General features: G+C 47.2%; 1 protein-coding gene across 2 annotated transcripts; it reads left to right on the top strand.

The window, feature by feature from the left end:
• Positions 1–11,446: 11,446 nt before the first annotated feature.
• On the top strand, positions 11,447–14,360 carry LOC112936619 (uncharacterized). Of its 2 annotated transcripts, none has more exons than XM_026020762.2 (5): positions 11,447–11,660; positions 12,409–12,582; positions 12,650–12,811; positions 13,096–13,197; positions 13,532–14,360. In XM_026020762.2, exons 1-5 carry the CDS (start codon positions 11,530–11,532, stop codon positions 13,593–13,595), a joined length of 633 nt encoding a protein of 210 aa, XP_025876547.1. In that variant the 5' UTR covers positions 11,447–11,529; the 3' UTR covers positions 13,596–14,360. The 2 variants fall into 2 exon arrangements, with proteins under 2 accessions (XP_025876547.1, XP_025876546.2); XM_026020761.2 differs by having other exon boundaries at positions 13,096–13,363.
• The last annotated feature ends 3,894 nt before the right edge of the window (positions 14,361–18,254 follow it).

The following is an 18,254-nucleotide window of genomic DNA, read 5'->3' as shown; positions in this document are numbered from 1 at the left end:
TTCATCCACTGCAGTGACGGGAACGCCGACATGCCCACGAGAGCTCCAGAGCGCGCTCCAAGCGTCGCTGTGGTGGCATCATCGCCGCAGGGGCGTCCCAGCCAAATCGGGTGCCCGTGCTTAATATTAAAATGGGCCTTAATAGCCTAGTAAATTTTTTATAGTAAAATTAAAAACGGGTGTGGCGATTAGCCGATCATCAGCGATGAAGCAGAAGCGGAGGCAGGATGGAACTGGGGAGAGGAGACGAAGCGGCTGCAGCATCGGGACTTCGGCGATACGCGACGACGCGGACGCCTGGACGGGAGTACGATGGAAGATGGATCGATTCACCTTCTACAGCGTTTTGGGCCTTGTGTTTACTACTATTTGGACTACAAATTAACAAAATTAAAGCCTCTAATATTATTATATATAGAGCATACTTAATATTTTAGGGGCACTTAAAATTTGGGGCCTGTTCGGTCGCACGGCCCGCACGGGCCCCCGAGACGCCTACTCGCCGTCGCCGTCGATCTGGACCAAGCTGGGCCAGGCCATCGTGCCATAGTCTTCGCCTCGTACTCATCTCCATTTCCCCTCAAGAAACACGAAGAATAAAGCTCCGAAGAGGGAAAATCGTCCTCACCTTCCTCAACATCGGCCCCCGTCTTCAATCCTTGATTCCGGCCGCTCCAGTGAGCTTTACCTCGATTCCTCGCACCTACACCACCCTAGGGACTTCACTAACATCAAGTGACCCCATGCATGCCAGGTTGTTAGGTAGATCGAGTCATCGCCGTTCACCCGAGGAGGAGCGCCGCCGTCGAGCCGTTCCAACCGAAGCCGCTGCTATCCAATACAGCATGCATGCATGCATCTAGCGAAAACGAAGCCCCAAAGCAACATGCAGTACCAGCCCCTGCACAGCCGTCACTCGGACTCGCCTCCGGCGATGATCCGAACACCATTGTGAACAAAACCACCATCTTTAGATTCGCAAAAGTATTCCCTACGTTTATTGTTTTGGATGCATCGCGAGATTCTGTTGACGTTTTTTCGTGGCCAACACAAGATCACCTAATGATTTGCGGTATAATCAAAAGAGTCATCAAAATGGATAGATCAAAACCGGCTAGCAGAGCCGATTTCAAGATTAATTCACTTTCGCGGAATCAAGCGACTAATTTACAAGCAAATTAGCAAAGAAGATAAATATCGTACTTACGTGACGATGAACGACTAGTTTCCGAGCAAACTAGCATAGGATAACCTTCTTGTTTTCGTGGAGAAGCACGACCGTTTTTCAGCGCAAAACGGTAAAGATTAACCAAATGACTTGGCCATGAAAACAAAATAGAAAAGAACATAAAAGTAAAGAACAGGAAAATAGTAGATTGATAAATGTTCGGGGTTTCTTCCAATCTGCCGTCACCAGTATATACTGGTTACTCTAATCGATCTTCAACAATCCTAATTGGTCCCACAAAAATATGGAAAAGTTTAATCGGAAAGGGAAACAAACTAACCGGCTGATCTGTTTCTATCTATCTTGCCGCAGCACGCGCTAACCGGCTTTATCGGCTCTAAGAAGCCACGCCAGCTGTTAGAATGATTGGGCTAGGCCCAACTTATCCTATTAAATCTCAAAGGCCCATAATAAGTGTTAAGGATAATAATACCACCTCAGGATTTAAGCGAGGAATATCTCAACCTAAATAGGGAGGCTGGCTGGCGGCGTGCGTGCGTCACGTCACGTCGCTACTCTTTTGCAGCTACTAAACCACGTTCCCACGACTGCCCCGCAACAGTGCGTCCACGTTCCCACGATAGCCTCTCTCCTGATAGATAAGGAGGCCGCGAGTCCGATCTGTTCTGATCGCTTGCTTCTTTCCCGGTGTTAGTTCCTTCTCCTCCGCGCCTATGCTGCTCTCGCTTCCTCGCTTATGATCCCTTGCGCGCACGAGAGATTGGAAGGAGCAGGGCCTCCGAAACCACACCTTCGCCTGAGATCTGCACCGGGTAGACGGGTGATTAGGTTTTTGGGGAGTGCTTCCCGCACGACTGCTCGTCCTCGCCATGTCTACGCCTGGAGCTGGCGCCGCTGCTGCTGGAGGAGATGGCGCACCTGGAGCCAGAGGTGGCGCGCCAGGATCCGGAGGTGGTGCGGCGAACAACAACACCAACGGAGGCAATTCTGCCTCACAATCCAGCGGAGGGCCATTCTCGGGGTATATCCTTCTCCTTCTTCTGTTCCTGCTGTTAGCGCTCTACTGCTTTGTTCCTGTTCCTGATGTTCATGATACCTTTAGCATACTATTGTGTTACTGCTATGTTCCTGTTCCTGATATTCATAGCTATGTTCCCATTCATGATGCGCATGATAGTATACTACTGGTTATGTTACATGTTTCCACTAGATCACCCTACACTGTTTATGCCATGATTATTGTCTTAACATTTTGGATTAAAATATGCCGATTTATGGCCATATTTCCAACAATCCAAAAACCTGATAGGTCATTTTCGGTAGTTGGCTTTGCTGCTGCACTGAAACCACATGCTTTTGATGGTTCTAACTATAAGAGATGGAAAGCACGTGCACTATTGTGGTTGACAGCGATGCAGTGCTTCTATGTTTCACGGGGCAAACGAAGTGAACCACCTCTTTCTTCTGAGGAAGAGGCTAAGTTCGAGGCTTCGGATTGCCTGTTCCAAGGAGCATTGATCAGTGTACTCGCTGACAACATAGTGGACGTGTATATGCACATGCCTTCTGGGAAGGACATGTGGGATGCACTTGAGGCCAAGTTCGGAGTTTCTGACGCCGGCAGTGAGCTGTATGTCATGGAGCAGTTCTATGACTACAAGATGGTCGATGACCGTTCTGTAGTAGAACAAGCTCATGAGATTCAGATGTTGGCTAAGGAACTTGAGAACAACAACTGTGAGTTGCCGGACAAGTTTGTGGCGGGTGGCATTATTGCCAAATTGCCACCTTCTTGGTCGGACTTTGCCACTTCTCTAAAGCACAAGAGACAAGAGTTCAGTGTTTCTGATCTCATTGGCTCTTTGGGTGTTGAGGAGAAGGCGAGGGCAAAGGACGTCCGGGGCAAAAAGGTAAAGGGAGGTTCTAGTGCCAATATGGTACAGAAGAAGAACCCTCATGCATCCCACAACAACAAGAAAGTCAAGCTTTATGTCAAACCTAAGGCTGCAACCAACTTTAAGAAGAAAGGCAAGGGAAAGGCAAAGGGAGACTGCTTTGTGTGTGGCAAGTCTGGGCATTGGGCCAAGGACTGTCCTGAGCGCAAAGACAGGAAGTCTGCCAACATGGTTATTAGCGAGGGCGGAGGAACATCGGGGTGCGGTAAAATATTACCTACAGTTCTCTCTGTTTTTCACTCACCTAATTGGTGGGTGGACACTGGTGCTAATATTCATGTATGTGCTGACATTTCTCTGTTTTCTTCTTATCAGGTCGGGAGAGGTTCCTCCTTGTTGATGGGAAACGGGTCGCTTGCGGCTGTTCATGGTGTTGGTACGGTCGATCTGAAGTTTACTTCGGGAAAGACCGTGCAGCTGAAGAACGTGTAGCATGTCCCTTCAATAAAGAAGAATCTAGTTAGCGGCTCTCTATTGTGTAGAGAAGGTTTTAGACTTGTGTTTGAGTCCAATAAATGTGTTGTATCTAAATATGGGACTTTTGTTGGAAAAGGTTATGACAGCGGAAGCTTGTTCCGTTTTTCTTTGAATGACATGTGTAATAATCATAATGCTGTGAACCATATTAGCGAGAATGATGAGCCTAATGTGTGGCATTCGCGACTCTGTCATGTGAATTTCGGTTGTATGACGCGCTTAGCTAACATGAGTTTAATTCCAAAATTCACTTTGGTCAAAGGTTCCAAGTGCCATACTTGTGTTCAATCGAAACAACAAGAATTTGGCAAGCCTCACAAGGCATCTGAGGCGAGGAATTTGGCACCTCTAGAATTTGTTCATTCCGATTTGTGCGAAATGAACGGCGTGTTGACTAAAGGGGGAAAGACATATTTCATGACACTGATCGATGATTGCACTAGATTTTGCTATGTGTATCTATTGAAAACAAAGGATGATGCATTGCACTACTTTAAAATCTATAAAGCTGAGGTAGAAAACCAACTTGAAAGGAAAATCAAACGGTTGAGGTCTAATAGAGGTGGGGAGTATTTTTCCAATGAGTTTGCATCCTTTTACGAAGAGTTTGGAATTATTCATGAGAGGACGCCTCCCTATTCACCCCAATCATATGGAGTGGCTGAAAGAAAGAACCGTACTCTAACTGAGATGGTGAATGCCATGTTAGACACTGCGGGGCTTTCCAAGGAATGGTGGGGTGAGGCAGTTTTGACTGCGTGTCATGTCCTGAATAAAATTCCAATGAAGCATAAGGAAGTAACACCATTCGAGGAATAGGAAAGGAAGAAATTAAATCTCTCATACCTACGAACATAGGGCTGTTTGACCAAGGTAAATGTACCTATAGCCAAAAAGCGGAAACTTGGACCAAATACTGTTGATTGTGTGTTCATTGGTTATGCTATTCACAGTGTGGGTTATAGATTCTTAATAGTAAACTCTGGAGTACCCGACATGCATGTTGGTACAATGCTTGAGTCCAGAGATGCTACATTCTTTGAGAATGAATTTCCCATGAAACATACACCTAGCACTTCTAGTTAAGAAACTGTCATGCCCCATGAGCACTTTGCACCGATAGAACACAATGATCAAACGCCTGAGGAAAATCCTGAGGAGGACAACATTGTAGATACTCGCAAGAGTAAGAGACAAAGGGTTGCAAAATCCTTTGGAGATGACTACATTGTATACCTCGTGGATGACACCCCAAGAACCATAGAAGAGGCATATTCATCTCCTGACGCTGACTACTGGAAGGAAGCAGTACGCAGTGAAATGGACTCGATTATGTCTAATGGTACTTGGGAAGTCGTTGAGCGTCCATATGGGTGCAAGCCCGTAGGATGCAAATGGGTTTTCAAGAAAAAGCTTAGGCCTGATGGTACAATTGAAAAGTACAAGGCAAGGCTTGTGGCCAAGGGTTATACCCAAAAGGAAGGCGAGGACTTCTTTGACACATACTCACCAGTTGCTCGTTTGACCACGATTCGAGTACTACTTGCTCTGGCAGCTTCTCATGGTCTTCTCGTCCATCAGATGGACGTTAAGACAGCTTTCCTAAACGGAGAGCTGGAGGAAGAGATCTGTATGGATCAACCAGACGGTTATGTACTAGAAGGTCAGGATGGAATGGTGTGTAAACTGTTGAAATCTTTGTACGGCCTCAAGCAAGCACCTAAGCAATGGCATGAGAAGTTTGACACCACGCTTACATCTGCTGGCTTTGTTGTGAACGAAGCTGACAAATGTGTGTACTATCGCTATGGTGGGGGAGGAGTGATCTTGTGCTTATATGTCGATGACATATTGATCTTTGGGACCAGCCTTAATGTGATTGAGGAGGTCAAGGACTATCTGTCCAAAGTTTTGAAATGAAGGATTTGGGAGAGGCTGATGTTATCCTTAACATCAAACTACAAAGAGGAGATGAGGGTGGGATTACACTTGTACAATCCCACTATGTGGACAAGGTTTTGAGTCACTTTGGATATAGTGACTGCAAGCCAGCTCCTACTCCTCATGATCCCAGCGTGCTATTAAGGAAAAACCGAAGAATAGCAAGGGATCAACTGAGATACTCTCAAATCATTGGTTCATTGATGTACTTGGCTAGTGCAACGAGGCCTGACATCTCATTTGCTGTAAGCAAGCTGAGCCGGTCTGTCTCAAATCCAGGAGATGATCATTGGCAGGCTCTAGAAAGAGTAATGCGCTATCTAAAGGGCACTATGAGCTATGGAATTCACTATACCGGGTATCCAAAAGTACTAGAAGGGTATAGTGACTCAAACTGAATATCTGATGTTGATGAGATAAAAGCCACAAGTGGATATGTGTTCACACTTGGAGGTAGCGCTGTTTCCTGGAAGTCTTGCAAGCAGACCATCTTAACGAGGTCAACAATAGAAGCAGAACTTACATCACTAGATACTGCGATAGTTGAGGCCGAGTGGCTTCGTGAACTCCTGATGGATTTGCCGATGGTTGAAAAACCAGTGCCAGCTATCCTAATGAACTGTGATAATCAAACAGTGATTATTAAAGTGAACAGTTCAAAGGACAACATGAAGTCATCTAGGCATATCAAGAGAAGACTGAAATCTGTCAGAAAGCAGAAAAACTCCGGAGTGATAGCATTGGACTATGTCCAAACGGCTAGAAATCTGGCAGATCAGTTTACCAAGGGGCTACCACGTAATGTGATAGACAGTGCATCGAGGGAAATGGGCTTGATACCCACCTAAGGTTGCACAAGAGTGGAAACCTGTCCATTGTGATCGGAGATCCCGTGAATTTGGATGGCGAAACAAACTATTGTGTGACTGAGAGAAGAGACCCTTGAAAAGGGCTCATTTTCATGATGTACTTCTCTTCTTTCCTGCATGGTAGGATGGCTCATGCCTTAATGTGATCCGAGTGGCTTTTCCAAGCAGAGATGTTGACCTGCAGAACATCTCAGAAGGAACACACCTATATGAGTTCGACTGCTAGTCATAGTCTATGAGGTTTGGGCGATCTCTAGATACTCATGAAATGCCTGGAGTTTGACTTATATGCTCCAAACAGAGGGGATGCGAACGGCAGCCCAGTACCAGTCAAGGTTCTGAGTGAAACCTGATCACACAAAACTGACAATTCAAGACACAGTCTATTGCTCAGTTGTGGTCTGATGTAGCTCATTTCCTAGGTGGAAGTTCAACTTAACAGTCTCCACCAAAACCCTGGTATATCAAACAGGCACAACATTGAGAACATTTCTTATGAGCCTTGAAATTTGGTGGGGATTGTTAGAATAATTGGGCTAGGCCCAACTTATCCTATTAAATCTCAAAGGCCCATAATAAGTGTTAAGGATAATAATACCACCTCAGGATTTAAGCGAGGAATATCTCAACCTAAATAGGGAGTTATTGGAGGCTTCCTGTTGACTGATTGAGGTAGGGGTCGGAAAGCCACACGCGCGCGCAAGCCGGGCCGGGCCGGGCCGAGGGCGTGGGCGTGGGCGAGGCAAGGCTGGCGGCGTGCGTCACGTCACGTCGCTACTCTTTTGCAGCCACTAACCCACGTTGCCACGACTGCCCCGCAACAGCGCGTCCACGTTCCCACGACTGCCTCTCTCCTGATAGATAAGGAGGCCGCGAGTCCGATCCGTTCTGATCGCTTGCTTCTTTCCCGGTGTTAGTTCCTCCTCCTCCGCGCCTGTGCTGCTCTCGCTTCCTCGCTTCTGATCCCTTGCGCGCACGAGAGATTGGAAGGAGCAGGGCCTCCGAAACCACACCTTCACCTGAGATCTGCACCGGGTAGGCGGGTGATCAGGTTTTTGGGGAGTGCTTCCCGCACGACTGCTCGTCCTCACTATGTCTGCGCCTGGAGCCGGCGCCGCTGCTACTGGAGGAGATGGCGCACCTGGAGCCGGAGGTGGCGCGCCAGGATCCGGAGGTGGTGCGGCGAACAACAACACCAACGGAGGCAATTCTGCCTCACAATCCAGCGGAGGGCCATTCTCGGGGTATATCCCTGTCCTTCTTCTGTTCCTGCTGTTAGCGCTCTACTGTTTTGTTCCTGTTCCTGATGTTCATGATACCTTTAGCATACTATTGCGTTACTGCTATGTTCCTGTTCCTGATATTCATAGCTATGTTCCCATTCATGATGCGCATGATAGTATGCTACTGGTTATGTTATATGTTTCCACTAGATCACCCTACACTGTTTATGCCATGATTATTGTCTTAACATTTTGGATTAAAATATGCCGATTTATGACCATATTTCCAACACCAGCATCAGCAGCCGGCCTGATCACCACATCCATCCATCCACCTGCCTCTGTCTAATCACCGTCCTGAACATGGCTCAGAGGTCTCCTGCAGTACAGCTTCCACACCATCGAGCAGCAAGCTAACACCTTGCATTCCTTCCAGTTAACAGCTCAAACCAACCATCAAGCAACAGCTCCATGTATATAATCTCCAACTGGGTTAAATACCACAGTCACCAAGTAACTCACAGATTTAATCTTCCATTGCACCAAATATTTCTGCACATATAAAATGTGCTAATCTTATAATTTAACCACTAACCAATCACACCAACTATTCTCCATAATTTGGCCTGCCTAAATGCACTAACTATAAGCCAAATTATCGTACAAACAGATTCCCCATCTTTCGCCGCCGGCAAAGCTGAACAGGGGCATTGGCTATTGCTGCCCCTGTTCTGTCCAGGTTCCAGGGACCTCCTTTTAAGAATTTAAACAACTATAAGATTCAATGTGTAACCTTTCCACTCAAATGACATATGGGACTAGGACTGCGGGTTGATTCTCTTGAACCCTAGAGGCCTTTTATGCATATTGGCCTGAGACTGACAGATGGACCAAATGTGTATAAAAATCTGAAAATGCAAAGGAAAATAGCTAAAACATTAAATTTTGAATAGGAAAACACCCAAACTTGTGAAACACTTATAAAATCAAATATAGCTCATTTTGAGATGATTCTAGTTGCTATAGATTTACAAAGTTATGAACTTTAATATGGGAACATAAAACTTTTAATATGGGAACATAAAACTTGGCACTCACAGTACAAATTTTGCCTCTAAAATTATCTAGGATAAATCACATATAAAGCTTGCACAAGGCCACAAGCTTATGAAATGCATACCAAATTCATCTCAACACATTTTAGAATAAACTCACATTCCACATAATCACCAACTTATTCTCTACTGTAAAGAGAAATAAAATAATATACTTACTTTATACCTAATGCCTCTAAAACTATTATCTTTAAAATAACTTTTAAAATAACTAGTTTTACATAAGCTGAACTTTAGAAGTTTATATAAAATTCATCTTAAATCCTTTTTAGTAAACCCAAGTTACCAAAACATATACTTCCGAGTTATAAAATAAAATTATATACTTACTGTGTGATAGAAGCCTCTAAATTTATGTAAGTAATAACCAACATAGAGAAACCTTTAATTCGTAAAATTTGTAGAAAATTCATCTTTAGTCCAAATGGAGTGAACCAAATTTCCATAGAACCAGCAAGTAATATACCTCAACCTAGTAGAGTGAAATATGGCACCCTCTGTTCAGACCATAGCTCTAAACTTTAATTTGGTAGTATAGGTACTAAACATATAATAGTGGTTAAACAATACATATGAATAAGTGTGTGTGTATGTATGTATGTTAGAGTGAAATATGGCACCCTCTGTTCAGACCGAGGACCATAGCTCTAAACTTTAATTTGGTAGTATAGGTACTAAACATATAATAGTGGTTAAACAATACATCTGAATAAGTGTGTGTATGTATGTATGTATGTGTGTGTGTCTGTATGTCCGTCCGTCCGTGTGTGTGTGCATGCATGCATGCAATGCATGTATGTATGTATGTTTGTATGTGTATAGGAGTAGGATAATATGAATCGAGGTTCATATGAACCCCAATGCTACGTCCGACACATGTTCAAAGAGATGAGCGCAGCAAAGCTTGTTTGGAAGGTACTAATGCCCATCAAAGTGTACCAACCTGCATCTTGACCTATATAGAGCAGATGTGTGAGTGATTGGTAGGTACAAGATCCATTACCTGTTTTGCCCCTCGCTCAGCATAAAGCAACGACGAATGAAATGTGCGTGGGGAGATGAGAACATGGGGTGGCCTACTGGCAGAACATGGGCGGCCCGTTCCGAGATTTTTTTTTGATGATCACTTCATACACAAATTTTTTACCAATGAAAAAAGTATCGTGGCCCACTCAAATCGGCCTATGTTGCCGTTTCTAAGCCCAGCGAGAACACTAGGGCAATGCTCCAGTTCCTTGCTCTTTATCATACAATTTCTAAATCGTATGAACCCGTTTATTAACACGCGAGTTTACGCCTCCATAGTTTATCGCCGAGATATATTGTCTACCATGTTTACATATTAAGAACTTTTAATTAAAAAGTTATTATCCACAAGTATCAGCGTATGAATTCCCAAAACTCCTCGTAGATTAGTTCTTTTGGGAAGAGAATGAGCAAGCCCCGTGTTCGATAAAATCTTTTTTTTTTACCCAACGGAACTAACACACCCGGCTCGAAAAAAAAAGGGCATTCTGTAAGGGCTCACTCTCTGATAATATAACAAATTGTAACAACCCCAAGTTCATTGCACTAGTGAATGTTACATCCGTAGCATGTTGTATTTATTGGGCGAAGGGAAGAAATCAATGGCCATTGGTAGACAAGCACAGTATTTTTATAAAAAATGTCTCCAGTAAAAACACAATGTGGCGGTCTTAGTAAATGTCTGACATGATAGTTCACTGACCCCCTTGCTGCCACCGTACACACCACCCCCCCCACCCCATAACTACTACTCCATAATAGTATGTATAGACCACAGCGACAAGACCTTGCTTACGGAAAATTAGCTACAAACACAACACAGTCTTGCTGATGTTGCCTCCGTGATGTCCACTGGAGGATCGCGGACGCGAAGAAACACAAAGGTCATTTGGACTCTATGGGCCGCATCCGTCAGTCATAAATATAGATATAGGTGGATCACATCACACCCTTGGACCCGTCAGGTCTACGGAATAGCATAGGTGATGTTTGGATCCAGGAACTTATGTTTAGACCCTATATTTAGACACTAATTTAGATTATTAAATATAGAGTACTTACAAAACTGATTATATAGATGGAAGCTAATTCGCGAGACAAGCTTTTTAAATCTAATTAATCCATGATTAGAGAATATTTACTGTAGCATCACATAAGCTATTCATGGATTAAATTACACTCAATATATTCGTTTCGCGAATTAGTTCAAGATTATGGATGGTTTTATTAATGGTCTACGTTTAATATTTATAATTAGTGTCCAAACATCCAATGTTTTAGTCCCATAAAAACAGGGTCCTAAGCTTTGTTTTCAAATGTTTGTGCCGGATGGAAAGTTGAAGCATATTTGTGTGTCGGAAAGTTTTGAAAACAGGGTGGCGCGATTTACCGTCTTGACCATAACCAGAATTGCTACCCCATGGGATTTCAATAAATATGGCAACAGTCCACGGAGTGGGCTAGAGATGTGACATCCATCATCTATGCTCAACAAACATCTACAGGGTGTGAAAATGGGAAAAATCTGCACACACGCAGTTTGATGGGGGGCGAACGGAATCTCTATAGTGTGCGGGGTATGGAGGCATGGGGTGATTGGGGGGGGCATCCTATATAAGATGGAAACGCTACCTTCAGAGTCCTCGACCCCCACCGTCTCACGACCCCCCCTCCCCCGTCCTCATTGGTCGGATACCCCAATTGGATCTCTTTTCGGGCGTGTGCCATCGCGATATGGACAACCCCGAGATAGAGCACGCCGCATCGACGCCGAGAGGTGTTATACCGTCCACACCACCGGGAGCAAAAATCGTGGCGATAGCTATTGCTGATGAGCCACCGCCGGCTCCGGCGCGTAGTGACAGGTATTGCAGTCGATACCACTTAGTAGCATTCCGCGACAGTAATCATCCCATCTTCTCCCTTCAGCACTCGTTTGTTAACGATGTAGCCACGGAAATGTCTTCCACGGAGGGGCAGTTTGCTTGAGGCTAAAAACTGTGCCTAGCATGGTCTTTCTGGTCGGGAAACTATGTATTGCAGTCTTTATTTCATCTAACAAAAAATGCAGTATGACCTGCGCATTGATCGCTTGTATGTTTGCTGTTTCGGGATATTATTATGTGCTATTATAATATCAATAAGTGTTTTTGCGCGTGCATATCGTTCTAACAGTGGACACATGAACAACGTTGGGTCCACCCATCAAATTCAGAAATGCACATGGTGATCTGGACCCTTCCCAATGCATGGCCCTGTTTAATAAAAGAAATAAAAAACAATTTCACCAGATCTTCGCCCATATATGAAGAAACTTACATACCATGCAGCACCCCTGCTTGTATCTGATTACAGTCAATACTTCTATATTCGTTCGTCCTAATAGTACTATGATGTTCTAATGGATAAGTCTAGTTACATTCTACCATTGCGTGCGATAAAAACATGGTTCTAATCAACGTATAATACAAAACCACACGCTTTGTCTAAATTCACGGGGTTTCCTGACAAGGTCTCATCTATTATGAACAAGCGGTGTCGGACGCATGCGCGTAGCTGCAGACGTCATGTGTCGCCCCGTGTCATGCTGAGTGCAGGCTTTCAATTTCGCAGGGTGACTGAGGGGACGATGCCATGCATGTCTAATGTCCCGGTTGGTGAAGCCATGGCCTCGTGCGATCGATCTAGTAGTACTCGACAAGCAGCGAGCCCCACGCCGACGCCGTGCAATCCGCCTCCGCCGCGGCGGGCAGCTAGCGAGCTCGCTTGCGGTGCCGAACCTCCGAGGTGCATGATTCGATCACTCACTCCGAGCTTTCAAAACGAACTCTTCTCCTTTGTGAATTTCTTGCAGGGTGCTCGGCAAACGGGCAAGGAAGGACATAGCAGAAGGCTGTTCTCCCTCCCCTACGGCTACCCGTGCCATGCGCGCCGGTGTCGATTACAGCATGGAGATGCACACTGGCGAGTTTGCGTCGGACGGCGTGGATGATCCACAACAATGTACGCCGCGTAGGTATGCCCTGCTTGCTCTTGCAACAGTAGTATTTGTTTACCGGATGAGCAACGACAAATTCCTTTGATTTGTTTGCATGCACACTATCTTTGGGGGGGGGGGTGTGGTGGGTTGGCTTCTTCCTAGTTTCGCTTGTATACAAAAACTAGCAATCATGCTTCCAGAACGTGTTTTGTCGCAATGTTTAACATCCAGAGCAAAAAATACACTACATTTTCCACTATAGTTTCCCTAGCATCATCCATTTTTCGATGGATGCTAACTGATCGCTGCTTACAACGCAGGACGCCCTACGGGCGCGCGGGTACGCTCGCTCTATTGTACACCCCAGGCAGGGTGACAGCCATGGAGCAATCAATGAGGGAGTACGCAATCGCCCATCGTGGGTACGTGTTTGACCAACGCCAGGGGATTGAGTTCGACTTACTTAGCGAGGCATACGACTTCTACAATCTGTACTCGTTCGAGTGTGGGTTTGGAATTCGACGTGGAAAGAGCTATACCAACACGAAACAATTCAGGAACTGGCAACAACTTGTATGCGGCAGAGCGGTACGTGCATGCTTAAAGCATACCCAATTGTATTTCTAGACTTTAAACATTTTTCTTCGCCCGCTTGCAGTGTAATAAACGCCCGCTTACTCTTCAGATCACCGGCTATTTTTTGGGGCTCGAATACTAACTTATTCAGCCTGACATACGTTGGTCTATTTTTTTCAGGGCAAGCCGGAGAGAGCGAACTCGTCGTCAAGCAGGTGTGGATGCAATGCATTGCTTTACTTGAAGAGGACGGACGACGATGGCTGGTATGTTGCCGAGCACAGGGCGGAGCACAACCACGCGCTATCGGACTCATGTGGTGAGAAGATTAATTGGCCATCTCACAGCCAAATAGATATTCATACAAAAGGTTTGATCTGACACTTGCGAGACAACAACGTTTCGCTTGGCAAGGTATATGCCATCATCGCGAGCTTCTTTGGAACTATTAGAGACATCCCATTCAACAAGCGTGCACTCCGCTCGTTGTGCTGAGCAATTGGCACTAACTACGTGTATTATTTCTGTGTTGAACTGGGCTCTTATTAGCTAAGTCCACCTAATTATCGGATGTGTAATATTTATGTGTTTACTTTGCATTTGTTGTAAAATAAGTCTCGAGCGTGTTTATCTAGCGTAGTAAAGAAATCCTCATTCTCCAAGCATTTCACGCTGTGACTGTTGAAGCATATATGATATTTTGTTGAAGTAGTACTACTACAAAAAGGCTAGGCTAGCTACTCTCCTAGCTGAAGTACTGTCACGCCCAGAAATTTAGCCCAAATTTCCAGACTATTTTGTGTATTAAATCCCTGTCCAGGACCAGCCAGGGTACACAAAACGACAAGTAATAAACAGTTCCAAACGTAAATAAAGCGTAAAATACTTACAGAAGAGGCACTTAGTCCTCACACCGAAACAAAAGCAGCAGCAGCGGAAAAAGGCGATCCTAGCGGGGCTTCAGCTCCACTCCACAGGCAAAACTCAACTGGGGTCTGAGCCTTGGTCCTCTAACTCTATCTTCAGCTCAGAAGCACTACACTTCTGAAAAGGGGGAATAATAGCAAGGCTGAGTACAACCACCGTACTCAGCAAGCCACACCAACGATGCAGACGTGCAAGGGGATACAAGGACGGTTTGTGGCTATTTGCATAAAGGCGGTTGTAAAACATTTTATTGAGCAAAACAGTAAAACTGTTGAGTAATTAAAGTAACATTAAAATCTCCACTGATCAACGCTACACCACGTTGAACAGGCCCAACCAACCCACCTGTACTACAGTGCATTGGGTCGATTTATTAGGGGTGAGACTAATCACGGAGAATCTGGTCGATCGCCCATAACCGCGGGCACGGCTATTCGAATAGTTTTACTCTGGCCAGAGGTGCACAACTGTACCCACAAGACACAACCCACCGACATGTCACCGCGTCATCATGTGCCCATGATGCACACGTCACCATGTCGAGTGATTGTGACGAGACCCTTCGCATAACCCTCCCCTAACCATCCACACCACGCTAAGGTTTCACCCCCACCCCTCAAAAGGCAGTGGGCGGTCCCCTCTTGCGCCGCGGTGAATCCGGCAGCTGGACAACCGGACACCCCGGCCGACCCAACTCCATCACGCCCACCCTCGCCACCGGTGCCTAGGAAAGGGTCGAGCTATACTTCAGATCAAGCAGTTACCCATTCCCGCTTGTGGTAAGCACTGTAAGTCTTCCAGGGTTTCCCGTGAACCGGTCCTTAATTGCTATGGGTGCGACTCGCAAAACCATGCACCCACAGCCCACCATTCAGTCGCATTTTAGTTGGATAATTACGACCATAAAACATGGCCAGATGTCTCGAGCACGCGGCTCAACAAGATACTAGAATGTCTAATACTGCAATTATCCCATCGACTGAGCTAGTGGTAATTAAGCATGGCTAAGCATATAGTTCTAGCTAGGTCACATAAGTAACACGAGCTAGTCAATTTATCACCCAAGGTTGACAAAGGATAGATATCAAGTAAACATGGCACAAGCGAGCAGATAGGTAAACCCTGACCCCGTGTAATTAGCAAAACATGCATATTTATTTGTAAACGGTAAAACATTTATAAATTAGGATCAACATGCTCAAGGGGAATGTGAGACTTGCCTTGCTTCTTCACTTGGATCTTCCGAACTCTTTTCCTTGCGACTGCGGACTTCCGAAACGACGGAAACTACACGCTGGCACGCAAAACGAGGAAAAACTCTAATAAAAACCAAGGAAACAGTACATAAAAACTAAACAAACATGTAGAGCTCAATTTTAGATGAATTTTGCAAGTTGAATGGCTCAATTCGGAGTTCGAATGAATTAGATATGAATTTTAGAAGTTTTGAGCCATTTTAATGGATTTCTAGAATTATTACCGATTTATTGCGCAATTTAAATCAATTATGACGTCATCCGACGGGGGAGAGGTGGCGCCGGCAAGCGGGCCCCACCTGTCGGTGACTCACGGGTGGCGGGCGCACCGTGGACCGAGTCCACGCACGCGCTGGTCCGCGGGCGCACCACGTGGCAGACACCTGGCGGCCACGACGGACGGCTAGCGGAGGTGGCGCCGACGTGGCGCCACAGAGGCACCGACTCGGGCGGCACGGGAAGGCCACGTGGACGGCCCAGATCGCCCCGAAGGGGGATCGGGCGGCCACGGGCGAGCGGGAGCCGGCTCACCGGTCGGCCGGCCGGGAGCGACGGCGCACGGCCCGATGGTCGCCGGCGACGACCACCGGCGCGACGGCATGCGCGGGAGGCGACGAAAAGAGGGGAAAGGGAGAGGAAATGGAGGGGGTCCTCACCGAGGGGCGCCGGCGACGGAGGGAGCGGCGGCGGAGGGAGGCGGCTCACCGAGAGGCGCGGCGATGGAGGGAGCGGCGGCGCTCCACGGGGCGAAGACGACGGCGGCGATTCGGCGGTCTCCAACGACGGTGGAGGAGCGGCCGGGGTACGGGGGAGCGCGGCGAACGCAGTAGAGGCGGTGGCGTGGCTTGGTGGTGGCTAGGGCGGCGGTGGCGCGCTGCCGGTGTCGGCAAAGTGGCGGTGGAGCTCGGGTTCACGGTGGAATCGGTGCTTCGGGGGTGGATTTGAGGAGTGGGCCGGTGGCCGGGATGCGGCACGGAGCGGCGGCGCTGTGGGAGGCAGCCGCACGACCGGGCGAGGTCGGTATCGCCGGCGGGGAGCGGCTGGAGACGGAGGGAAGAGCGGCGGCTCGGTTTTCGCGGTGGGGTGGTATTTCGGTGGTGGTTTGGGGGAAAAGGAGTGGAGGCCGGGGCGCGGCACGGCGAGGCGAAGCCGACGGCACACACGGCGCGGCGCGGTGGTGGCTGGGGCGGCGGGAAAAAGCGGCCGGTGAACTCCGGCGAGCGGCGGCTGCTCGGCTTGGCGAGGGGAGAGCGGGCGAGGGCGCCGGGAGCTCGGGAAAGTTGGGGGAATGGGAGAGGAGACCACGGGGATCGTTTTTATTGGCTCGGGGCGGTGGGATCATGGCCGCGGAGGGCGGAATCGACCGGCAACGGTCTTCGGAGTGGGCTCCGGCGACGTGGGCGAAGTGGGGTGGTTCGGCGCCGGTTTTGGAGGGGGAAAGTGGGGGAGGAGAGTGGAGGAGGTGGGGCGACGCGGTCCCGCGGTCAGGGCGAGCGCGCGGGTGGAGGAGGAGGCGGAATCGGCGGCGACGTGGGGAGGCCGTGGCGGCGGTTTCGGCTGAAGGAGCCGGAGGTTAGGGATGGCCCTGACAGGTGGGATCCACGGGTCCCACCTGTCGGAGAGAGAGGGAGGGAGAGGCCGGCTGGGGAGGCAAAACAGACTTGAGGGAGAGAGAGAGCCGAGCGGGCCGAGGGAGGAGGCCGGCCCGAGAGGGAGAGAGAGGGGGCGTGCGGGCCGCGGGAGAGAAAGGAGGGGTTGGGCCGAAAGGGGCCCAAAGAGAGGAAGGAGGATTTTAATTGTTTTCTTTTTATTTTAATTGATTAAATGAAATTTGTGCTATTAAAATTACTTCTTGAGCTCCGAAAATTCACGGAAAATTCCGGAGAGTATTTTAGGGCACAAAGAATATTGCAAAATATTCCCGGCCAATGATTTTTAAGGGAAAATTTTAATTCTCCCATTATTTCACTTGATTAAATTGATTTATCTTTTATTTAATTTCTAGAAAATGTATTATTAATTGATTTTTATTCCCGAACGAAAATCGGGGCGTTACAAATCTACCCCCCTTACAGGAATCTCGTCCCGAGATTCTGGGATGGCTAGAAAGAAAGCCGGTGTAGGCTGTCGGTCTGACTGATCTGACGGGTCTGCACACTGCAGTGCCCCTTTCTATCTTGAACTAACTGATTGACTGGTTGATCAAACCTGCACGATTGCACTGGCTGGATTAGACCTTTCTGTTCCTTTGCTTTGCCAAAACTGGACCGACTGGTTCTGCTTGAACTGACCTAGGCCAGAACTGCGGATACTCCTGAAACTTACTTATCTTGGACTGAACTGTTGATACTGGCAGTTTGATAACCCGACAATTCACCAAGCTGGCTAGAGAAGGGTGAAGTTGTTCCTAAGACTTGCATCTGGCATTTGTAACTCATTGATCCTATGTCCGCTTGAACGGGTCCTGGCTCGAATAACACGTAATTCCAAGAAACCTGCTTGACCTGTCTTTTGTTTGAACTGCAACCGTCCCTGATGCTGCTTCTCAAAGCTGAGCTATTGACCTGGCCTCACCGGTGTACCTCAGAATTCAATCAGATAACTTGAGATCGGTGTAACTCTGCTGACACCTTGCAACTGGCTTCTTCAAGTACTACCCGGATTGTTGCACTGGGTTGAACCTTCAACTAAAACAGCGATGAGGTGAGCCAAAACTCATC

Source organism: Oryza sativa, chromosome 10 (genome assembly GCF_034140825.1).
Source record: "Oryza sativa Japonica Group chromosome 10, ASM3414082v1".
Taxonomy (NCBI): domain Eukaryota; kingdom Viridiplantae; phylum Streptophyta; class Magnoliopsida; order Poales; family Poaceae; genus Oryza; species Oryza sativa.
The sequence above is the reverse complement of the archived record's forward strand: the minus strand, read 5'-3'. Positions and strand labels throughout refer to the sequence as shown.